The 26756-nt window shown below is 31.5% G+C and overlaps 1 protein-coding gene across 1 annotated transcript in view; it reads right to left on the bottom strand.

Moving 5' to 3' along the window:
- LOC126745278 (uncharacterized) overlaps window positions 1-26756 on the bottom strand; it is a 148898-nt gene that overhangs the window by 48992 nt on the left and 73150 nt on the right. The window contains exons 2-3 of the mRNA XM_050453040.1: window positions 14530-14586; window positions 215-438 (exon numbers count right to left, since the gene is read on the bottom strand). Coding sequence (XP_050308997.1) covers window positions 215-433 — 219 coding nt within the window. The 5' untranslated portion in view covers window positions 434-438; window positions 14530-14586. The remainder of the gene's footprint in view (window positions 1-214; window positions 439-14529; window positions 14587-26756) is intronic.

The raw sequence follows: 26756 nt of genomic DNA, 5'->3' as shown, positions 1-26756 counted from the left end.
TAGAGATTATATGTTTATTATTAGCAAATGACGTGGTTCTGGATTTGTTTATTATTGGGTTTATATTTATTAGTAGCGTGATAGATATTCTAAAATGTTTTTCTGAAATGAATTATCCTGAAGATCGTTTTGCTCTGTTCTTAATGTAAATTAAAATAAATAAGTAAAGGCATATTCAAACATTAGTTTTTTTTAAAAATAATCACTAACTTACCAACATTGACCCAGCAGCACAATTTAGAGCCGCTTTTGTCCTATTCAAGAATATCACCGGACTAAGGTCGTCCAATTTAGTGACCTTTCCGTCTAAGGTCGCTTCCGGCGGAAGGCCTTCGCCTATGTACTCGACATTGTTACTCTGATCGGCATAATTCGACTGCGCCGTGGCACGAACTAGCAGTCCGAATAGCAATAGAACAATGATAGAAGACATATTCTCTGAAAAAATACATATGCTAAGTTAAAAACGCTGTCTCAGACTAAATTTCTTATATTATGGTTAACAAGTTCAATTTTGTAAAATTTTTTTCCAATATTATAAATTAGTTTATGATATGATCCTTATCTTAGCAGTTAAGTTGAAATGACACTATATTAATATATTCATCTTCTAACAGTTTTTATACTTTTTTTTAATTTCTTGGCGCCTCTGTTGGTGTTTAGGCTTTAATAGCCCTTCGAAGGTAAATCGAAAAGCTATTTGTTCCAATATCTAATATGTAGAGGTAATTATTATTAATATGTCAATATTTTAAAACAATAAAATGACTTATTAATATTATAATTATGATATTATGCCAAACGGCAATCACACTCTTTCTTGGAGTGGTGGAAACATTCACTTATCCTAGATATCAGTCGGATGAAGCTCTAATGGAGTCCTCTCATGTTATTAGATTCTTTTGGCCTTTATTTGCAAGTTCTCGATGTCCGTTTTAGTCCATCTTATATTACCAAGAGAATAAAATAGTTAATTGATATGTATTAATATCCATGTGTATTAATAGCTTTAAATAAGTTTCTGCCATTAGACTTATTTTAAGAAGTCGCATTTTTGTAGTGGACTTAGTAGTATGCTCATTCTTTAAAGTTCTATGGTTTATTCTTTGCGCCTGCTTCATTCCTAGATATTTGTAGGATTCTTTTTCATCCATAGCATTAATTATCCGACCGTTTTCTGTTTGAAAGTTATGTGGTTGTAGTTTACCTTTAATCATGTTTACAGTTCGGCACTTATCTAGTCCAAAGGTCATTCCGAAATCATCAGAAAATGTTTTCACTATTTTAAGTATCTGATCTAGTTGATTTCGTGTTGCCGTAAGAATTTTTAAGTAATCCATATAAAGTAGATGGTTTACTCTTGTTAGTTCTCTATTATCCTTTTTTAGGCTAAATCCGTATCTAGTTGAATTAAGCTGGCTCGAATGTGGGTTCAGTGCAAGACAGAACCTAGTGAACTTAAGGAATCTTCCTGAAATATACCACTATGAATAGAAATCATATTAGTTCTAATGCAGTTACCGTTAGGCACCTAAAGTTTTATTGATGTTCACTAAGATAACATAGTGACTTCTAAAAAGGAAATTATGTGGTTATCTATTTTGTATAATTTATGTATGTACACTGGGTCTCACTTTGAATGAGATTTGGATGACACCGCATATGAGATGAGAAATAGTAACATTTCCAAAAGTGAACATTTTCGTTTTCGCCCTATATTTCAGGAATAACAGTAGTTGGAATATTTCTGTTTGTGTTTTTAAAAGTGATACAACGTCACGAAGACCGTAAAGTTATCTTAAAAAATGACGGAGATATCCTGCAATCTCATCCAAAATGGGACACAGTGTACATTTATGATTTCTTATTGTTAAACGAATTAAGTGGTTTAATATGTTATGTAAAATTATTTTAGAACATTGGACAGATAGAATTTACATTGGCATGGAACTATGGGTGGTTTGTTTGCTTGCAAAATCAATGTGCTCGGCAAACTGCCGTCACGTTTAACGCCAGACATCCGGAGAAGATAACTTCGCATAGATATGTTTTGAACCTTGTTACTAAGTTTACTGAAATTGGATCTGTTGCGAATAAAAAACGTGATCATCGGCGAATTTTGGATGAAGCCGCTCAAGTTGAAGTTTTGGGTCACTAAATCCTAATACTTCATTACGCAAAATTGTTGCTGCCACTGGTTTTCCATTAGGCTCTGTTCACACAGTTACCAAACTTCATAATTCAAAATGAAAATATTGCAAGAGTTAACCGAAGACGATTGCGATAGGCGAGTTGAGTTTTGTAAAAAAATGACTAAAGCGATTAATGATAATACTATTCATATAAAGAATATCTTCTTCAGCGATGAATGCACATTTTATCTAAATGGATTTATTAATAAGCATAACTGTAGATATTGAAGCAATAAAAATCCTCATGCATTTGTAGAAGGGCATACCCAGTACCCTCAAAAAATTAATGTATGGGCAGGCATTTTAGGAAATAAAGTGATTGGGCCATTATTTATTTACGGAAATGTAAATAGAGACATTTATTCGGATATGTTGGAAAACACCATCAATCCGCTTATCACTAAATCCATTGAAAACCAAATCGATGATGATGGAAACCCTATACTTGATGAGGCTGAAATATATTTCCAGCAAGACGGCGCTACTCCTCACTAGATTCTTCCCGTTCGCTAGATTGCTATGTGACGAGTTTCCAGATAAATGGTTAGGGCGAAGGGGGCTTATAGAATGGCCTGCTAGATCTCCTGATATAACGCCGTTAGACTTTTTTCTATGGGGTCATTTGAAATCATTGTGTTTACTTCCCAACCTGAAAGTTTGGATGAACTTCGTCAACGCATCATCGACAGCTGCCATGATATCCCACAACATCTTTTGAAAATGTCCGTCAGGAATTTGAACATCGCCTATATCATTGTTTGGCCATATACGGGAAAACATTTTGAACACTTATTAAAATAAAAACTGATATTTTCATTTTTGTTTTCTATCTGAACAAATTAAAATATACAAAGATTTTTCTAATTTTCTCGAAAACGAATCGACCAATTTAAAAAAACCAAACCTCAAAATAAAAGACGTCGAAAGACCTCTTAAACAAGCGATTACTCGATACCCCTTGCCACTTAAAATTTTTAAGGGCATGACCCTGGGGGGCAATGGGTGACCCCCTTTTAGGTTTAACAAATTTTAGGTTAGAAATTTGTCCCCCTTGACAAACCTTTTGACGTATTTCGGCGTTTTTTTTAAACAGTGGTTTTCGATAAATCCGGGGTGGGAAGTTTTCAAATGAACACCCTGTATATTTTTTTAATAGAGAGATGATACAAATTAAACGTTAAAGTGGCCTAGTAATCTCTCTAGGTTGGGTTGGGTTGGACAACAAAATAGGAGAAATCTTTCTAGATTTCTATAGTATGCTAAAGACGATTGCGTTTCGTATTTATTTTTTTCACGTTTAAACTAAAAGTTATTAGCCATCATTAAGACCTCACCTAAAAGCCCAAAACACTCGACAGATTTTTATTAAATTTACCTTGATTAAAAAATTTGCATTTTAACCTTTTGCAATTTAAAAGTTAAAGCTTTTTATCGTAAACTCGTAACAGTCTTAAATCACTGTTATAAATTATTTGTTTTTTTTTAAGTTAACTATACTTCTGAAATAATAAAAAGTATCTAAGCTAGATGCTTGTAACTCTTTAAAAAATCGAATTTATTTGCTTGAAGTGATTAAATATTATCATTAACAACATGCAATTAATTATAATATCTAGAGTATCATTGCAGATATAAGCAAAGTAACACATTTTTTGATGTTAGTTGATAATATATCTTTGCTCATTTCAATTTTGACTGCCATACGTACAGAAACATTCAAGTATTATTGGGCAACACCTGAAATTACCATACATCTCATAAATAAAAAACAAGGTGCATTGCTTAAAACTAAAAGTATTACAAGCGTAACCAATAATAAATAAAAACAAAAATGCAGATTAGTTTGAAGTTGTATAATGTGCGGCATTATATAGTATGCAATATATAGTAGGCAATATGTAATATGTAGCACGAGTACAGAGAAAGACTGGGCGAGAAGTAGACTACCGTGCTTCAAAATTCAGAATCTCTAAGCTCACTTTACAGTGAGAGGTGCATGAAAATTATTTATAAAGAACGCCTCGTTCAGTGTAAATACATATTATTTTAATGAGGGCACAGAAAGATAATTGAATATCGATAGAAACTTATACTATAACCGTCTTCTTGAGAAAACTTAGAGGAGCAAATTATCTTTGTCTAGGAGGAAACTAGTTTGTAACCAAAATTCTCACTGGTCACTGTGGATTAAATCATAGTTTTTTCAAATTTAACCTAAGCATAAGCATGTAACCAGGAAGATGAGACAATATAAGTTTGGAAGAATGTTTGGAAAGAGCTGAATATAGAACCATTTTTCAAATAATGCCGCAGTCATAACTTCATGTCAATCGAAAATTAAGAAATATTTATAACAAACAAAACTAACGTATTTTTAATAGATCCTTTCGTACTGCTGGCATGTATAATGAATGATTCGTTTGGCTCCTGATTATGGCGCATTCAAAACCAAATTTGTGGAATTATTATCTCAACCGTATTTATCACCTCATGCGTTTTCAAATCACGTTCCTACTAAATATATTATGTCTATTTAAGTCACGATATAAGTTAATACCGCGCCACTGTTTTAAATTAATCTAAATATTAAAATATTAGAGGATTTTTTTTGCGGGGACATGGGCACGCTTTAGTTATACCCCTGTATAATAATTATTACATTGTATTATGCACACAATTCCTCGATTTTAGATTGCTTACTCTAATTCTTGTAATTAGTATTAGATATACATAAGTTGCATATTATTAATATAAATAGAGGTAAAAACAAAATAAAGCAGCTCATTTGTTAGTAGTAATTGCCGTTGTACTAAATAAAAATTTTTTTTAATAATTTTTCTTAAACCCTAAAGAAAACTCTTTTATTGTTTTTATCGTCATTTAAGTAACAATAAAACGACTATAAGAAGTTTAACGATTTTATTTAAGAGTTTTATTTTATTAAGAGTTTTATTAAGAGTTTTATTTTACAATGGCAGATAAAAACTTTATAAGTCACATGGTTTAAAGTATAAAAACTAATGCTTGCAGAAAAAACGCGATAACCTCGTAAATATTCAAAATCTGCCTACCTTTATAAAGCAAAGCATTTACGGACAATATTAAATCCTTATTTTTGATTTATACAGTTTTTCATTATTGGAAACAAACTGATGTATTTTTTCCCTATTTATATTGTAAGTATATAGCGAATATAATCATGGCCCAAAAGGAGTCATGTGAGGGAGCCTAGTAGTCTACATTGAACCTAAGTCCTATTTATGAATCAAGGACAGTTTTGGCGAGACTAAGAATGGCTTAAAGTAAAGTTGAGACCAACACAGATGAGGAAATTTTTAATTTCCATGAACGCCTGCTTAATACACACCACTCTACTGAGTCAGTCTGTCTGACCCTCTGTTTGCGGGGCCTTGCCTTAATTAAAGGTTGGGAGATACAACGAAACTCTCCCCAAGTCAAGCTGGACGAGTATGGGCCGATGCATGGCTGAGGAAAAGCTTATTTGTAACTATTGCAGACTCTGAGAATCTGGGACCACCCAGCTTAACATACCTTTCTGTCGGTAGGCGGGGCTCTGCCAACGGCGACTGTTCATTTCTGTTGCTTCCCGTGGGAACCATTATGAATTTACCCAAACAAAATATAGAGCAAGCGAATCAAAGTAGAAGAAAAAAGAAGTCAGAAGGTACATAAAGAGCAGTGCAGCCTTCCTTCGTCCACGGGCTTTGATGCCTTCTCTACAAGAGACCCGAAATACGACATATCAGTGAAACAAAAAAAAAAGGATAAGGTCAGGGACGTCTACGGAGGAAACTTCGGTTGGAAAGAAAAGGCTGTGCTCAGCAGTCTTCAAAAAAAAAAAAAAATGCAAAAAAAGCTACAAGGGTGCCGCTAATAGAGTAGCATTAAGTAATAAGGAGAACCTCTACGGAAATTTTACAAGGAGCTCTATTTAAATCAGGGCTAATGGGGGAGCTATATAAGATCATAGAATCAACCTCCTCGAAGTTATTACGATGGCTTTGCAATATTGGAACCTTACCAACCCTCACTAACCCCCATAGTCAAACAGTTGTAGTCCCCATAGTGTAACAGATATTAAATTGTGCATTCCTTATATCAAACGTAACCATTAACTAGCTTTGTAAAAAACAAATTTTTGAGAAACTTTATAATTGAGCCTAGAAAAAAAAACTAAGAATTGAAGGAAAGAAGGATGTTTAAAAAAAAGCTTTCAAAAAAGCAAAAAAGTACCAGAGTAAAGGAGGACTGGCACATTTATTGGAACCAAACAGCTCTGAATACAGACCCATGTCAGGAAATAGGCAAGCTATGTAAAGAGGATGGCACATTTATTGCTGACCTTAAATAAAGCATGGAGCTTCTATTTATTGCACACTTTCCTGATTCAACTTCCTATAATTAACTGAGCACTTTCCTTATTCTCTCCCCTTAAATCCTTAGGACCTAAGAGGTTATATCCAGAAATACTTCAGTGGGGTCTGGAATAATGGTTATTGCCGCATATATTCAAAGCATCTCACGATAAGATACAACCACAAAAGCTAATAAAATCTCACTTTCACATATCAAACTTTTTCAAAAAGCGGTTGGATGATACTTAAGGCTGCAATTTGTCCAAGGAGCTTTTCAACCACCCGGACAAACTGGCGGCAATCCGCAACCTGTCTCTGACTGAAGAGAAGTTACGTCTTATAACAGGCATCTTGACTGGCCACAGTCAATTAAATGGCCACCTTTTTAAAATAAAACTAATCAGGCGTCTACTATGGCATGTAATCATGAAGACAAAACAAGTGCACCTTGCACCACCCTCAGAAAATACAGAAACATAATATAATAAAACTTACTGATCTAAAACTCATAAGCATTTCAAATTTCGTTTTATAAAGTCATTGAGAAAAGGGTACATAACAAATTAATTTCTATATTTATTCTCAAAATGTTCTGCCAAGGAAGCAAGACATAGATGAAGAAACATTACTATATAAGCATTTTCAGATTACGATGACCTTGTGGAGGCAATAAATAGTTCTTGCTATTTCATTAGCCTGCGGCTTATGCAACATTAATACTATGTATAAAAAATTACCTAATACAAATAATGTGAGATGGATATAAAAGCTAATTTTCTTGTATTAGCTTTTATTGAATTAAACAAGACATTTTGGTAAATAACTTTAAAAAGTAGCAAATGAATCCATGTATTATTCAAATTAACCGAACAAGTAGCTATGCAGTTATCTTAATTTTTCTTAAATTTGTGGATTTTTGAAATTATTTTTTTTGCTCAAATTGATGGTTATTGTCAAATGCTTTTCGTATAATTTTTGATTTTTGAAAAATATTACGTTATATGTCTACTTATTCTTTAAAGTAACGGTCTACATATTCTACTATGTTTCACCTTGGTAAAATTTCTTTTTAATTTTATATATTGAATTTTCATTAAAATATCTAGTTTTTGTTAATAGATATCGTAATATATTTTGCGACTTAAAAATTGTTCTTATTATAAATTTTCAGCAGCTCTTTTTTTTAAATAGAAAAGCCAGTAAAGTAAATAATAAATGCCAAAATAAACTTTATGGTAGCAAGTGGTTAATTTATTTTTATACGCGGATATTTAAAATCCTAGATTTGTATTTTTAATAAAATCTTTTTTAGTTGATAAATTTTCAATATTAGAAATAATTTTTGCACGATTGTGTAAAGTTTTTAACATCTCTCTCTTTATCATTATTGGATGATTACAATTTAAGTTTATATATCTATTAGTAAGAGCTGGTTTACGGTAAATTCTAGTACTCTTTGAAGTTAATGTAATTTAAAATATATTAAATGATTTATTTTATTTCTTTATGGTGATATTGATATTGAGAAAATATCATTAATATATACCACGCTACTATATTAAAGGTTTTTTATTAAACGTAATAACAATTTCAGATTCAAAATTTTCTATATACGTAATACTTATGAAGAAAAATCCATATCAATGACAGTTTTGTTGATAAAATTCATTATTGTTAAAGTTTTGTCAACTGGGGCGTTAGTAAAAAATCAACTAATACACCCCAACCCAACAATGTTAAAACTTATCAAAAAAAAATTGTAGAAAGTTTTTCTAAAAAGTGTTTTTAAACGAGAATTTTTAATGTATACATTAAAATTATTAGTGTAAGAAGATAAAACATTTAGAAGTCTTGTAAGTAATATATAAATTTGTTATAAGTTTTTTCTGTAGGATCATTAAGTAATTTAGTATAATTACAATATTTAATTATTAGGTTTACAAGAACGAAATTAATTACGATATAAATATTATAACGCATAGCTACTTGTTCGGTTGATTTTAATAAAACAAGGATTCTTTTTCTAAGAAGAGAGGTAGAACAGCATTACTAATTTATATATATATTTTTTATTGTTATCGAGTATATGGTAATTGAACAATTTACGACCCAATAATTTTAAGATTTTTTTTTTGGTATGCTTAGGAAGCTTAACCTAAATCTATTGTATAAAAACAACAAATTTTTCAACAAAAAAAAAACTAAACTGTTCTATATAAACAATGATTTATTCGTATGCTCCTATTTACTTATGAACACAAATATTGAAAATATACTATGCTAAAATTATGAACTAATTAATAACACTTTTAAATTGTTCTAAAATATTTTTACTTTATTCCTATATTAAATAAATAAAATATAATGATTGAAAACACTTTGTTAAGCTATTTACCAAATTGCCTTGGTTGATTTAGATAACCTCATTAATATAATAGGGATTTGTTGTCAATTATCAAGATCAAACAAGTGTTAATTTGAAAGTCTTTGATTGGTTTTAGAAGAATTAAAGTGTAAATTATAAAAAACCATAATTTATTTTATATATTTAATTATATTTTATAACAGTAGCCAGACTTCATGACTCCAAATTTTACCCGAGAGTCTATAGGTGGAAATATATATATGGCGGGTAATTTTGTTATACAAAATCTTTAAACTTTAATACATTTTACTCGACTTAATAATAAAAGAGCGTTAGACCAGAAAGTATAAGGAGCAGTTGTTCGCCTTGAAACAGCAGGCTTGCGACAATTTTTACGAAACAATAATTAATTTCCATAGCGGGGTATACCGAACCCGGGGTATTTGTATTGCAAAAGGATAATATATGAGACAATATTGATTTCAAATACAAGCTAGTACCCACACCTATATTCTTGAGAATTTTATTTTGTTTCTAGGCCATAAAATGAACAACTCAGAAGGTATTTCTCTTCTGATTTTCAAGAAAGTAATGCATTTATGCTATTTAAAACAAATTTTGATCTGTTAAAAAATAAAAATATTTAATGGTTTTTGTTTAGTTTTTGAAATCTTTAATCAAAAACTTATTAAGACAACAAACTTACTAAAATATTATTTACATTTTAAAATATTATTTTATGATTTCTTTTACAGCAAACTCCATTCTCTTTCATTTAAGCTAACTCCATTTTCTAAACATATATCATAGTAAATAAATTGTTTTAGAAATTTGTATACGATCATATCCTATACTAAAAAAATAATCATACAATGTGATCAACTCTTACTATATACATTGCCGTTAACTTATCTTAAAGAGTGGCAAAGCCTTTTATTTATGAAGCTATTGACCTATGTTTGAATGGTACTTGTAAAATTTAAAATGAAGTTATTAGTTAATATTTATTAATATTATTATAATATTTAAATTAAAGCAGATATTATTTTTTATTGCTTGCTTATTTTATTTTTTAATGGTACGTGGGCAGAGAATTGTATAGTCTATAGGAAAAAGATTTTTTTGATATACATCTCTGCTCTCATTATCGAATGCAAAATAGTATTTGGTTTAATAAGCTGTATTGTTGCGAAGGTAAGATTTTCTTACCTCAATAAATAGGAATCTGGATAATAGTAATTAGATTTAGGCAGACTAGAAATTGTTTCAATAGTTGTTATACTAGATATGCTGCAGCATTTTTATTTGTTTTTATCATTTATCTTTTTTCAAATGTAAATGCAACACTACTATCTTCTTCTTGTTTTAAAAAATACTGTTATTTTTTTTACATTTTATTTAAATTTAATCACTGTTTAACCCACGAGTTTCTAATACAGAGTGACAATTTAAAAACTTGAAATATCTTAGATTAGTTATATCTCAGATACGAAAAACTAAATAAAAAACGCTTAAAAAAGTTTCTATAATTTTTATTTATACAAAAACAATAAATAAAAAGGCTATTATATAGAATTTGTATTACTATTTAATCAATGACAATGGTTTTTGGTTATTTTGAAGACAGTAATAAAGCCTACTTTTCAACTCTTCACGTACACTTACATTTACAAATTTTTCTCTAGATATAGCAGGGCATTTCTGAAGTATTCTATGCTGGAGTTTCTCTAGTGACTCAGGTTGCGTTTTACAAGCCATAGATTTTAGCTGATCCCACAAAAAAGAAGTCAACAGATCTGGGGATCTAGGTAGCCATTCAATACGAACTTTTTTTCCAAACCACTGGTTAATTAGGAACCATTGCTCAGCAGAAACTATTTAATAAGGAAGATGGAGCACTTCTGTTGAAATTGAAGTAATCGTTCTTCTTAAGATAAATGTCCATGTAGGTTTGCTGAGTTGATAAAGTTTAATTCATTGCAAACTGACCCAGAATTATAATTTGCTCTGTTTCGTCGACAATCTCGGTTAACTTCTCTTTTATTCGTGACTAAACCAGTTTCTTCAAATTTGGCTATTAGTTGGCGAATATACTCCACGATTACATTGTGACCTAGATACCTTTCGTTAAAACGTTAATCTGCCCTTAACCAATCCTGGGAACCATAAATGAAAATAATTGAAGATAAGAAGTTTAAAGTGAACCAAAAGTTAACTATTCATTACATCATAATACTATTGCAAGTTACTTTTAAAGTTAATTCTGTGATAACAAGAAATTAACAACTCTTTTTTTCCGGCATAAAAAACTTGTACGATTGTAAAAGATAAGGAAAGGGAAATTGATTCTAAAATACTCAGTATATATCCATCCTAAAGAATTCTATTCTATTCCGGATTTTTTGAGGAGGCGATGGACAGATATACAGGGTGTCCCGAAAGTTATGGGACAGAGAACAACAGTAGATTCCTTACGGCAAAATAATATGATTAAGGTCAACTTGCCTTATTCTAACTTTAATAGTAACTGAAATTCAAGGTGTCAAAGTATTATTTGACTTGTAGTTTTTTTCTCATATATCCTGAACCAAATGACATACTAACATGAAATTTAGAACATACGAGTCTTTTAAAAAGAAAAATTAAATTTGTATACCGTTTTCGGTAGAGGGCGCTCGTTATGTTAGTTTTTACTTTTATAAATCCCCTATCTCTTTTGCAGCTCCGTATATTCGTTTGAAAAGTTACAAAATTATTTCCTTTTTTAATATAACATAAAAAATGTATACCTTATTAAAGTTACTAGGACAACTATTTTCGAAATAATCGCTATAAATAATTGATTTCAAATATCCTCAAAAACAGAATTTTAAGTCTGGATTACGCGGAGGCCAAAGCAAAGGCCTTCCACGGCCAATCCAACGTTCGGGATATTGTTCTTCAAGGTAATTGCGTACCTGTCGAGAAAAATACGCTGGCGCCTAATACATAAAAGACCTGTTCTGTGTAATATTTAATAGTATATCTTCTAAAAAACTTCCAAGTTCACTTCGTAAGAAATGTAAGTACGAGTCTCCGTTTAAATTAGGTCTATGGGGGCCTATTATATGGTTTCCAATATTACCAATATTACCTATCAATAATTTACCGTGCTGTAATTCATGCTGGAAATGACGACTGACAACTGAATGGGGATTTTCAGTATCCCACATATGAGCATTTTTAAAGGTAAATACGCCGCGTCTAGTAAAGTGTGTTAAATTGTGTTATACACAGACGAGGTGTAACATATCTTTTAATAATATTTTTCCGAAGTTGGTTTCCTCCCTTCCTTTATACACGTTAGGATTATATGAATATCGGGATCCTCCTATTGGTCGTAAGATTCTCTAGTGAAAACTATTTCTCCATAAATTCTTCTCCTAATTTCTTTTTTTTCAAAATCTTTTCCTGCGACTTGGCATAATTCTTTCTTAGCATGGTAGAGTTTTCTTCCAGGTTTGCAGTATTTTCAGTAGTTTGGTTTCCGGGTTGGCGGAATTTTTAAGCCAATCAATTTTCAAACCTTCGCAACAATTGACCGATATCACATGCATCAGCAAAAACAGAATTCTTCCGGAACCTTTTGTTGATGTCACCGCGATCCCAAATCATCGGATTCTTCAAGTAAAGCGTTAAGAAGCCACTCCTGCAGGGCCGCTTTATTTCCCGTTCCATCGCAGTCCCTTTCCTTCAGCTTCCTTTCTACCTTAGCAACTTTTAAATCCACCAGTTTTAGCATTTTCATACATTTTAGTCCAATTTATTTCAGTTCACTATTATTTATTTTTCACGAACATCCAGTTGACTGACGTCTATATATACAACAATAATTCATACCCCACACCTTATACTAATGCAGCCTTTTTACCATTCGTTGGAACGAATTAAAATAATCTATGCAGAAAATAGTCATTTCACAGAGCTTTTCTCTTTATTTTTTGTCAGATTTCTTTACCCACTAATTATTAAACCCACACACTATTAAATACGATCACTTGCGACTACTAGAAACATTTGTATACACCGAATTTATTTACTAATATTTATGTTCAATTTAAATATTGCGCCAATATTTTGAATTGAATTGAACTGAACTGTCAACTGGCTTCCTAGCGTCGACGCGGTTCAAATATACTTGGATGATTCGTTAACCTTCCATGCGTCTCCAAAGATGTGGTGTGGTGTGCCCGCTGTAGTCATTTCAGAATAAAAGAGAACAGATGGTATTGGCGGCATTGCTAATATCGTTGATCGCAATTGAATATTTAATGAGCCACAACATAGGTCATAAAAATAAATATTAGTTGTGAGAAAATAGAAAACATTACTTCTTTTTTAAAATAATTTGTTTTGACAAAATTAATTTTATTACATTTAATTTTACGTACTTGAGTGTTATTCAAGCAAGAAATATTTTCAATATCATTAGACAAGTTGACAACTTATAAAATGTTGCTTATTTAATTTAAAATAATACCATAAATATTAATAAAAAACTATTTATTAAATAAATTATTAATTTTATTAATTTTATAGAGTGTTCTTTCATTTACTTGTTCTTAAAGTTAAAGCTTATCAAAATTCCCTTTATGTAATATGTTAGGTTAAGATTGTCGTAAGTGGGCACCTTACGTCCCTTCACTGCGACCATAGATCTATAGTGGCGCACTGCTAGGTACTTATAGTTCCCCAATCAAGTCCGCTCTCTTTAAGAGTTCGATAATTTGACTGGGAGAAGCATTCTTAATGTGTTCCCGCTTAGGTAAGGCATTGCCGAACATGGCCTGTCTGATTCCCGAATATCTACATAGGATGTGCTCTGCAGTATCGTCTCCCTCCTGCTCTAGATGTGCAGGTATTCAGTATTTATATATAATAATTCTAGAGCTTTTAGAGCCGCCTGACTGTCATTGTAGATTTTGATGATTCTGTTTTCAAGTAGAATTTGGTTAAGCGTTTTTGCACAAATTTCAATGGCATGCACTTTCGCCTGAAAATGTTAACACTATTTCCCAAGGCATATAAATCTTTCTGTTTTTGGGTTGGGTTGGGTTGGGATCTTACTTCAAAATTGGTTTTGGAGCTGTCTGAATATACTTAGTTGTCCGCTTTCTCTCGTTCCATTCGTTTCTGATCCACTCGGTCTGGTATGTTGACCGAGTATGAACTAGTGTTTAGTAGTTTTCTTGGCGTTAGGTCTGATGGCAAGTGTGTTATGTTTGCACAGCTTCTCAATCAGTTCAATTGATTCCATCCAGACTTTGTTTGCCGAGATGTCATTTATGACATGGTGCAGCCTGTAAGTAGTTCTTATGGCTTTCCCCTGCAGGTATAAGTGCAGAGGGGTCATATATTATATACTACCCGTTATGTAGTATAAACTAAATTTTTTTTGTGAAAACCAGAACTCTAATTTGTTGATATAAAATATAGTATTAAAAGTAGACTGTGTAACGTATGCCATTCTTGGAAACTCGAGGTCGATGCTGCGAGGTGGTAATATTTAGTAAAATGCATCAGACAGTAATCAGGTTATACGTCTAATAATACATACCTGCTATATCTATGTAAAATTTAAAACATAAGTCTAAGCCGTCATGGTGCCGCCTTTCTGAAAAAAAATCCACAAATTAGAAATGTAAATAAATTATGAAAAATTATATTTAAAAATAAATTATATTAAATTGTTTATAAAAACCTAAAAAATGTTAAAAGAAAGCAGTCCTTTATATTAAGAAAGTATATTTAGTAGTGTTATTTAAAGTAAATACTATTTTATAAGTGAATAAATATTTTGCACTTTTATTTTCGGTAACATCCTTTTTCCTTTAGTATGATTTTTAAAGAGTGGTCAAGGAATTAAATCGATCGGTTATGAGAGTATATAATTAGGACATATTAATGATATGACCAATATTAAAAAACTACCAAAAATCATTTGAGATTACCCTATCCTATTACATAGTATTTATTAAATAATATGCAAATAACACCAAAGCTATTTCCTATTTGTATATCCTAAATACAATAAAAGGTCATTCGATAGTCATTTAAAGCTTAATCATTTTCCAAGGTAGATGGTTAAAAAAGAATAAAATAGTTCTAGACCACCAATTTCCTATAAATTTTTGTACTTATTATGATTTTACAATTATCATTATTAGCGAAGACGATCTACAACACATATATAATCCTAAGAATGATCTCATAGAGATCGAAACGTCAATCAAAATATATAATTCGATCATCTTTAGTAGTTTTTACCTATGTCCATCAAAATAATTATGCAAATTTAAAAGCTAATGTATTTATAAACCAATTAGGATATATCTCTATTTAAAAGCATGTAACTTGCGATGGTAAAGAAAATTATACAAAAGTAAACCAAGTTTCTACAGGTTTCTACCAACTTTATTTTTAACTTAAACTACATATAAATATACTGTTTTAAAGTTAGTTTTTCTTACATCAATATAATCACTTTAGCTTTATAATTATTTTACATTCGACTATTTAATACGATAATCCAGCTTTGAACATATTGGAATATGGTAATAATTTTTTAAATTTCATTCTAAATTGCATTTGAATGCGAGTCTTTATGCGCAATATTACCTTAAAGTAAATATTTTCGCGTCTCTTACCGTTTCCGAAAATCATTTTGTAATTAAAGTATTATAGACCGTTATATAACATTATATAACATAAATAATATTATACTCTATTTGCTAACTTTATTTGCTATTTTGCCAAAGTAAAGATTTTGCTAATACTCCCTAGTTTATGATAAATTTTGTGACAAATTATTATGAGATTGGTTAATCGCTTAATAAATCTCAAAACCTCTATTTTAAATAAATCTGCGAGTTTGCAAAGTGAAAACTACAATGTTCAGCATAATTTTCTCAGGCTCATTGGACCGATAAGGCAATTTAAACCCCTCAGGAATTTTTCGCCGATTGAGAAATGATACGAAATGGTACGCACGGGTTAATTATATACTACAAATATTAAGATCGGTATCGGGTAGCGACGGTTGGCGCGTACCTATATTATTCTTTTATCTATTTTAATAATTTCTCAGAAGCAGCACAGGTCTGGAGCCAGGAAAAATATCTGGTGACTTATCTTGATCGACTTACGTTAGATTATGATTTTCCATTTTGTAGCGTGCTTATATTAAAAAAAAACAAAAATATAAGAAGTTGCAATTATTTTACCATTTATTCTTAATAATGATTTAATATACCGGGTGTCCAGGAAAATGTGGGAAATCTCTCGGATTCAGGTAAAAAATCAAAAAATAATATGGAATTATCCTATACAAAAATTTCCTATAGACCTTTTCTACGAAGATACGGCCTCTTAAAGATGCTGGAATTATTTTTTCTTGAATTACTTTTGAAGTACTTGGTATAATTGAATAAAAATTTAACGTGATCAACACTACTAGGGATTTCAAAACGAAGTCGTTAGAACACACTAACCATGATTTAAAATAAAACACATGTTTATTTTATCAGGGGCGGACTAGGTTGTACATCATAATGCTTAAATTTGGAACACCCTGTATTATAAAGACTCTAAAATAATAAATATGTATAGCTTAAATCTAAAACTAAAGAAAAGGCAAAAGTACCTTTTATTTAGCTTTATGTTTTTTATTATTAAAACGAAACGTTTTGGAGAAGAAAACTAAAGAATCACTGTTTTATGGTAATTAAGAGAAACCATGATGTGTTCTTTTCTTTAGCGATGCGGCCGTTATTTAACATAGAAGTTCAATTTTAAGTTGTTTAATCTAAAAAAGTACAGGTTTTTAGAAATGCAATGTGGTTCTTAAAAAGGGACGTCACCGAAATTCTTTAAAAAAATCTAAACCTATATTTTTCTTAAAGTGAAAAAATAGAATGAAAAAAAGTAATAAAAAAAGAAGCTAATAATTCGAAACAATTAATTAAATTTTTTTTAAGTAGGTTTAACATGAGCGTTGACGTCACATACGTCTGATACGCGCATACAACGAATCGTGGACTGCTGTACTCGCCAGAACAATTCTGGATTACTTCTTCACATCACAATGAATCCTAATTTTCTATAAAGTATCGACAGGAGTTAAATAGACCAAGGTTTTGAGGTGACCTTATGGGTAAAAATCCAATGGCGTTAGATCGAGAGACAGAGGATGCCAGGCAAAGAATCTTCCTCCACCTATCAAACGGTTTGGAAAAACGGTATTCAGTTGGTTTCCTACAGCAACGCTAAAATAAGGTGAGTCTGTATTATGCATAAAATACATGTCTTGGCGAATTGCAAGTGGCAAATGCTCCATTAAATCTAGAAGATTATTTTAAAAAAGCTCCAAATAAAGTTCTCCATTCAATCGTGGTGGTAATACGGATGGTAATGCCAATGGAATTAAAGTAATGCAATTTTCTGAATGGTAATCCCATTCAGAAAATTGCCAATGATTCCTGCCCAGGTATTAATTGATTGGAACTAATGTTGATGATGGGAAACAACAGCGGCATGAGAATTTTCATCAGCTCATACATGTGGGTTATGTAAATTCACAATACCATGTTTGGTAAACTCAGCTCCATCGGTAAAAATTATGCTAATGCAGTTAAGATCAGTTTGCTGCTGATCTAAAAGCCAGTTGTCGCGAAATATATTCTACGAGAAACATCTTCAGAAGTTAGTTCATGCTCTTTTTGTAGATGATATAATAGGTATAACAGCTTATTTTGAAGTACTTTATGTATTATTGTTCTCGGTGTTTTAAACGGAGTTTCTAAAAAAAAAGTCTCGAGTCGACCAAGATACTAGACGGTTCACCGCGGATAAACAACGTCGAGTATTCGGAATTCTTTAAAGTACTGTGAATTTGTTTAGTGGCAGATTCAAATAGCATTAGAATAAAGACATTGAAAAAGGCAAACAACAGCAAAACGGATTATAATACACAATCACCCCCCATCCTAAGGGAGCGGGAGATATTTGGGAAGATCAGAACAAGGAAGAATGGAAACAGAAGATAGCTTCGAAAGCAAATGCAGTTTAGAGGTCGACGGTATTACCAAAAGCAGCAGCATAAGAGAGGATGACACTATGCAGAAAAATAAAGTAAAGCAAACGAAATTAGCAGAAAGAGCAGAACGGGACAAAAAAGATCAGAGCGGAGTAAGTCTGGAGATCCTATATCCGGGCAGTTTAAAAATACTTGCCCAAAAAAACCTATCCAAAAACACCCTACAATAAGTAAAACACCATTAAACTCACTCAAAATCCCACACCACCCTCTCCCCCGGTAATTCCAAGGGTGTCCAGGGGTTTGAGCTTCCATTCCAACCGGAGAAAATGAAGCAAACGACTATTAATAACGAACGGCTTTACATTAAGATTTAGGAAAGGGAGGCTTAGATCATTAGACAACAAGAATCCCTTGTACAAAAAGAAAGAAAGGTTTAACTTTTTGAAAAAACTTTTTTTTAAAATCTCAGGCACAATGCAAATAAAAATTGACAATTTAGAAAAAATAAATAAATCGTTTAGAGAGCGGCTTTCTTCCCTGAATTTCAAACTGGAGGAAACATTGAATTTTAATACGAATTTGGCGACAAATAACGCAAATCTAGCTAAAGATCTGGCAATGCTGAGAGATCATAAACAGAGAGAAGAAGAGATAAACTCTAGAAAACGAATGCGCAGCGCGCAAGTCTCCTCATCTGACGGCTCGCAAGTGACGCCAGATGTTGAGATGAGCATACCGTTACAAAATACAAATAGAAAAATTGATGACTTTCCAGCATTGCTAGATACGAGCCGAGAGTCTAAGAGTCACCATCTCCAAACACCACTTTCCAAGCCATCACTTTCAAACCAAAACAGAGCTAAGCCTAATCAGGATAACAACACGGTCAGAGTTTCAAAGATAGTATTAAGGGACACGACAAACTGGGTGCAGTTTTTGAAGGTGGTAGACAATGGTACAGTGAAAACATCTTGTCGAACTTGCATTGTCTTATTTATTTAATGTAACACGACGTTTCGGTTGGTAAGTATCTCCAACCGTTATCAAGTGTAAACTGACTATCTCCAAACTAACGGTTGGAGATACTTACCAACCGAAACGTCGTGTTACATTAAATAAATAAGACAATGCAAGTTCGACAAGATGTTTTCAAATTGGGTGCAAAAGCACAAAAGTATCATGGATAAGAAAATCCAGTTGAAAGAAGTGAGGACAGGATGGGCTTGGCTCTGTTTAGGACCATAGGACTAAAGATCAACAAAAAATTTACGAAGTGAGCTCACTCCTGAATATAAGGATCAGGAGTTGAGAATCTGAAGTCAAAAACCCGAGAAGATACCAGACAAATGGGGCAGTGCCGTTGTTGTCAGGCGTTCGGTCACTCACTTAGCAATTGCAATATGGCGCCAAGGTGTCGTAAGTGCAAGAGAGCAAATTTTGACAAGAATTGCGATAAGGAAATGGATAAACCAGCTGATTGAATGAAAAAAAGGCTACGGCAGTGTTATACTCGGAAAAAACTCGATCCGACCGCGTTCAGAGGCCAGAGCCTAACACGAGGGTGACTACGTCACCAAATATTGATAGCGCGGGGAATAACCCGCTTTTCTATTTATTGAGTCTCCCCGAAAACGAACTGAATCGAAAAATCAGTAACCTCCTCAATAAGCTTAACGACTTAAATAGTATTCCAGCGATGAAATTGCTCCTAGGTGCAAACTCATAGAGTGGCCAAATGCCTGAATATTGTCAGTGGGAACGCTCAGTCGCTTTACCCAAAACGCATCGAACTTTGTGACTTCTTAAACAATAACAACATTGACATAGCGCTGATTCAAGAAACTTTCTTAAGACCTCACACTAAACTCAAAATACAGAACTACAAAGTTAACAACAGAAACATTAGACCCTTTTTTTAGAGAAGACATCCCCACCATAGCGGCGGGGGATTGGAATGCAAAAAATAGAAGCTGGGGATGCAGTGCAGAGGGTTCTCCAAGGCTCCCCGCTCGCACCAATCTTATTTAACATAGCACTCATTATTCGCGAGTCGAATTATTCGCGAACGACACTTGTGTCTTTGCGAGTTGTAAAAATTTAGTTCAGATATTAGCGTGTATGTAAGTCATCTAGATAAAATTATAGATTAAGCAAACAACTGCCAAATCAAAATAAATAGTAAGAAAACAGAGACCATTCTAATAACAAAAAAGCAAGACCGCCACAACTTAAATTTGGCAATTTCGGGTACGCTAGTCCCCTGGAAAAATGAGATAAAGTAGCTAGGAGTATATTTTGACAAAAAGAATAAGTTCAAAACGCACATCATAAAACAAATTAATTTATACAATGGTACCATTCATGCGCTCTGCTCCTTTCTCCACAGGAGCAGAAAGTTGAGTAATAAACACTCTCTTTGAGTAATAAATGAACGGTCTACAAACAGGTTCTGACAAACATCAGAAAGCTTCAGGTGTTTTAACTTCCTAAATTTCCTGAATTACAATAAAGAAAGACAAAAATGTCACGTTAATAAGTGGAGTCGTTTACCAGTTTTCCTTAAACAAGCTCATAGATTGCAAAAAATATAAAGCATATAAGGGTTGTACCAAAGCTCCGAACTGCAGGATAAATTCTTTTTTCTTCTTCTGGAAGGGTTTTCAGGATATTCAGGATATTATATTTCAGGAGGAAGCAGGCATAACTAAAACGTGTGTTGCTATTGTTTAAGTCTTGATTAATAAATGAAGTGTACGATAGGGGTACTAACATTAACCTTGTCCAGCTTGTAGTTTAAATTCTCTGCTTTTCTTATATAGGGATGTACAGTCATCAACTTGAGACTCTAGGGCATTTTGACAGATGTACAGATCTTTAATCAATATGGTATGTTCATTAATATTTACAAATCTTCTTAATATTGGTTTAAATAAGTGTGAATTATGAGGTAAAGAAGTTTGGAAATTATAATGGTTTGCTTTGTAGCGATCGCAGACAAGTAAAACAGTTTAAAAGTTTTTTTTTTAAATAAATAAAGGAAAGTAAATAGCAAACATTATCTTATCTATCAAGTTCTGTTAATTGAAAGTAATAATTTAAATCGCTAAATAGTAATAATCTGTCCCCACCATAAAGGGAAGTTAAATTTAATAATATTTAACGTAATAAGTTTAGCAAATTTTATCGCCTCGTATAAATTATCTAAAAAGGTAATAAAACTTTAACTTATAGTATTTTGGAATTTTTATCTATAGTAAGGTCATTGATTGATTTATTTATCTGTTTTGTGAAAACGTCTACATTATTGTTTAACAAATGTTGATTTTTACTTAAGGTATATACAGTGCTGTTATAACAATTAACTAAATCTTTCGTTAATGACATTTGCATATTTATTTCTTTTTTATACGTATTTTGACTATATCGTAATTCTTTAATTGCTTTGTCATCGTTCTCTACCATCGGAGTCTAATGTACCAAAAAGCCATTTTGATGTTTTATCTAATATGTTTATTAAATCTTGTTTTTCACGGTAATGTGGTTTAATATTATTGAGTTTAGTTATTATTAAATATGAGTTATAAGTTATTAATACTGATTTCATTATTAAAATACTTAGCATGTTTAGGCAGATCTATAGAATTAATATGATGTCAGAAAATCGATAATAATATTTGTTTCGGTCGAAGAAGCCTCTAAAATTCTAAAATTATCTTCTAATTTACTAAGTTCTAACATTAATTGGTTAACTTCTACATAATGAAAGAATGTATGTTTTTACTTTCAATGATTCTCGCATTTCCAAGGGAATATGGAAATAAAGGAGATTTGATCAGGGTTATAATAGGATTAGTTGCTATCACTGTCGTCAATGATAATGGTAGGAGGACTGCAAGGCTCTTTTAAAGTGTCAGGAGGCTCATTATTTCTAGAGAAAAGGCAGTGCTTTTTAGATTTTTGTATCATTGCTTGCTTGTATCATAATTTCAACATTCTTATAATTTGATTACCTGTATCCTTTTTGACGTATTCTATGTTGTTACGCAGTTTATCTTTAGTTCTTAAAGCAGATATGTACAGCAAGATTGGTACCTGTAATTGCGTAAATATTTTAATTTTAAAACTCTAATATGGTTAATTGAGGTTGAATGTACTCTTTCAATATTCGAATTGCCTGTAGTAGTGAAATGAATTTTTATAAGTTGACAGAAATCAATTAATAAAGAAGTTTTAAATTCTGTGCATTATCACAGGTAATCTAATGGATCATGAATCTATTTTTATGTCATCATGAATTACCTTTATGGTGACATAAAAATAGTTGCTACCTAAGTGTCTAGAACTCTAATTGCATTGCAACTGGGTTCTAAGCGGTAAGCTTGAGCCAAACATAAAAAAAACTATTATTCTTAAAAATTTTACGCTTGCAATTTGGAAAGTATCCATATGGATAGATTCTAAATGTTCTTTAGGTATGGGCAATGTTGAGAATTCTAATTTTGGTCGGTGGCGGTCATATTTAGCTTGTTGACATATGTCACAGTTATTTATATATTGAGTACGATATTGGGCCAGCAATATAGTTATTTCAAAGACATCATGCATTCATTAATACCTCGGTGGTAATTCTTCGTAATGATAAAAATTAGTAATTTGTAAAAGTTGGGTTCAAATGTTTTAGATAGTATGGCCTTGACATTACTTCCTAAATTTTCAATTTTGGATTGTTTAATGTACATACAGTGTATAACTTCAAGATCAATATATTCTTTGAAAAAAGTACACTATTTTATTTATATAATTATTGTGCAAATTTAAGTCGTATATAGCTCTTTTTTCAAAATGTTTTATCTTAAAAGCATGATATTGTTTATTTGTATTATGGGTGATTAGAATTTGATAGTTGTAAGTGTTTAAGCAACTTTCTGTAATAGGTACATTTAATATTGGGTTATCTGTTTATCTGCTTAGTATATCCATTTTGTGGACGTTGATCATAAGGGGGTAATTTTTGAACATAAGAAAGGATTTTAATTTTATATGACTTTGGTTCTAGGTCTAAAGCAGGGTTAAATAGATCTGGTAAATGGTATAAATCATCTAAAGTAGCATTTTCGTTTAAAATATATTGTTCTATTTCTTCTGTGATGTCTTCGGGGCTTCCAAGTATAAAATCATTTTTTATCATATTAATTTCTACTCTGAATAGAGCATCTGTAGTTGTGTTATGGGTTCCTTTTTATATTGGACCTCATACTCAAATTTCTCTAATTTTAAGCTCCATCGTACCAATCTGGCATTTAGCTCTTTTAGTTTGAATAGATATTGTAGGGGTTTGTCATCTGTAACAATTACGAATGTCCTTCCAAATAGGTAAATCTGATCCATTTCGTAGCCCATACTATGGCTAAAAGTTCTTTTTCTATCGTCGAATAGTTGCAATCCGCTTGATTTAAGGTTCTTGATGCGTATGTGATTGGAAGATCTTATCCTATTTTCCCTTGACTTAATACTGCTCCTATTGCTAAATTTGAAAATCAGACTTCTAGGAATAATTTTATTTCCTTGGAATTGGAAATTTCTGGATTGTTTTTATTTTTCTCGAATTAGACTTAACTCTATCTTTCGTTATCATATGTCTCAGGAATTCAACTTCTGTTCTTAAGAATTTAAATGTATCAAGTTGAATTTTTAATTTTGCGGGCATTAATCTTCGGAAAACATGTTACAGGGTTTTCATATGCTCTTCTAGGCTTGCTAAAAAAACAATAATGTCATCCATGTAAACTAAACAAATTTTTCTTGGAAGGTCTTTAAATACACTGTTCGTGATTATTTGAAAGGTGGCTGGTGCCTTTTTTAAACCAAATGGCATTCTATATATTCATGATGGCAATTTCTACTGTTAATGCTGCTTTCTCTATAGAATTTGGTGCCATCTATATTTGGTGAAATCCTGCTGATAAATCGATTGTGGAAAAGTATGTGGACCTTCCTAATTTATCTAATAAATCATTAATGTTTCGCCGATGTTATCTGTCATCCATGGTTTTAGAGTTGACTCCTCTGTAGTCGTTAACAATTCGTAATTTTTGTTTTTTACTTGCGTTAGTTTTTTTACTTACTCTACATAATGGACTACTTTATGGACTTTGGCTGGGTCTCTGAATTCCATCTTTTAGCATTTTGCTAATTTATTAGCTATTGATTAGTTCGAAGAGGTCGCTGTGGCATTGGTCCAGGTAGTACTGAAACTGGATCTCGTAGTAAATTTGTATTATTAAAAATTTTGGTGATTATTTAAAATGAAATTTGGTCTATAGTTATTATGTTGTTGATTAAAATTCGGGGTTCTGAAATTATTTTGATTTGAATATTGTATATTTTGCTTGCGCTATATGCGTTGGTATTTGTTGTTTATTGTAGTTTGTTGGTATAAATGGTTTGTATAAATTTTGGGTATAATGAAAATTTCTTCTTTCGAAATCATTGTCATTGCATGTTTCTTTGCAAACTGGATTTTTATTCTAATAATACTTCGCAAGGGGTTATTTAGTCTTCTGATAAATATTCTTAAGCGTATCATAGCATATCAGCAATCGTATTATTTAAGATGATCTAGTTTTGTTTTAGCTGATAATAGTTTTATCAAAATTTTCAATTTTTAGCTAAAGCAGTACGCAATACTTGTAGTCTTTTTGCAAAGTTCAGCGGTTATTCATTTTTATTTGGAATAGCTACAAATAAATCTTGACCAAGACATTACGTTTGTCTCCAAAGCAATCTAGTAGAGCATTTCTAATATTTGGCCAGGATAATAATTCCATATGGCAACCTACTAATATGCTACCTAAGCTTCTACTAAGTGCACGGTCAATTAATTTCATTCGAACGTTCGTTCGAAGTTATTTAAGTCACCGTTGTAAGGGTGAATCAACAGACATTTTTAGAAGAGTGTAATTTACAGAATTTGATCGAGCGATAGTCACATTGAAATATTCAGATTATTCGGAAGTAGTGTCTAGATAGAAGTTTGCTTGTTATAATTTTAAATTAAAAAAATTCTTTAGCTAATGCGTCAACATTTGGTTCACTCATAGAGTAAAAAAGTGAATGTTCGTCTCGATAACGTGCAAGTTTCAATTAAAAACTGCCCCAATCCTACCCACTGCGCCAGTTATGTTTTCTATTACGCTAATGACGTTTTAAAAAAACTTTTTATTTAATCAAGAACGAAGATTAACTAAACTTAAAATATTGTAGATTGTTTTTTAAAGAACTGCACTGTTTTTTTTTTAAATACATTTACCTTTTCAGATTAAACAACTTAAAATGGCCCTTCTCCGTTGTTTGAATAACTGTCGCATCGCTGAAAAAAGGAACTTATAATCATTCTTTTCATTTGAATAAAACAGTGATTCATTTTTTTTTCTCTAAAAGGGTTCATTTTATCGATAATAAACATGAGTGACAACAACTTTTCTTTTGTTTAAAGTTCAAGCTATTCATATTTATTATTCTTCTCTAAAGACAGAGTCGTTATCATACAGGGTGTTAAAAATTTAAGCATGTTAATGCACAATCTAGCCCGCCCCTAGTAAAATAAATAAGGTAAATGTAGTGTTAAAATTACTACAAGTCTACCAAAACTGCTACAAAAGTTATTAAAAAACGGATTTCTTCGCCGTCTTTAAAGGGCGGTATATACGTAGAGAAGGCCTAAAGGAATTTCTTTCATAGAAGAGTTCCATATAATTTTGTTTTCTACCTAAATCTGAGAGATTTTCCATATTTTTCGAGACATCCTGTATACATTAAGTAAAAAATATAAAATTCTTGAATACTTTTACAATAGTTTTGATTATACCGGGTGACACAGAAAAAAGGGAATACTAAATAACTTTGGTATTATATTACATATTTCGATAAATGATACTGTATTTTCTACTTTTTGTTTTATACTCATAGAATTTTTTTTGGTTAATTTTAAAATGAAGTACCATGAATGCGTTCAAAGTTTTAATTTTAAATCAAGTAATCACGGAAAAGTAGTTTTCATTGCATTTTATGACGTAAATTTTTTACACGCCTATTTAAACTGTCCAAACCATTAATTTTGGCGTTTACTCTATTTTTTTAAATAGCACATTATTGGGAGCAACCACTTTTGAGACGCGGTTTCTTTTTGGCAATAATTTGATATCATTATCTTTTAAATCGGTTGATAAATAAGACCATATGGAGAAAAAACTACGTCACATAAATAAACGCATTTATAATTGATAATTGATAATTGATAAATAAGACATTATAATTTATAATTGATAAAAATAGTATAGAAGGCTTTGATTTCTTGAATAGGCTGCGTTTTAACCTGTCTCATTTATTTTTCAATTAACATAATACATGACATCTTGTTAAGCGCAATTATTATTTGTTATTGAAATAAATTTGGTAATATTTAAAATGTTTACCAATGAAGAAAAAATGTATTTGCCGTACACTATATTCCCGCGCATACGTACTTTCATTCGACAAGAAGATGGTCGTTTCAAACAATACGTGGAAACAGTTTTGTATTAAAATAATTTAAAAACCTCATATTTTTTCTGCGTGTTTACCATTTGTGAGTGCCTATGTTATGTTAGATAAATGTTAAATAAAATATGTAGTATTCAAATATTGATAAAAAATATTATATTGAAAGATTTATTCTTTTATTCTCAAATAGTAATATGACGTTCGAC

The sequence above is a fragment of the Anthonomus grandis genome, chromosome 15 (assembly GCF_022605725.1).
Source record: "Anthonomus grandis grandis chromosome 15, icAntGran1.3, whole genome shotgun sequence".
Classification (NCBI taxonomy): Eukaryota; Metazoa; Arthropoda; class Insecta; order Coleoptera; family Curculionidae; genus Anthonomus; species Anthonomus grandis.
This window is presented reverse-complemented; position numbering and strand designations above follow the sequence as displayed.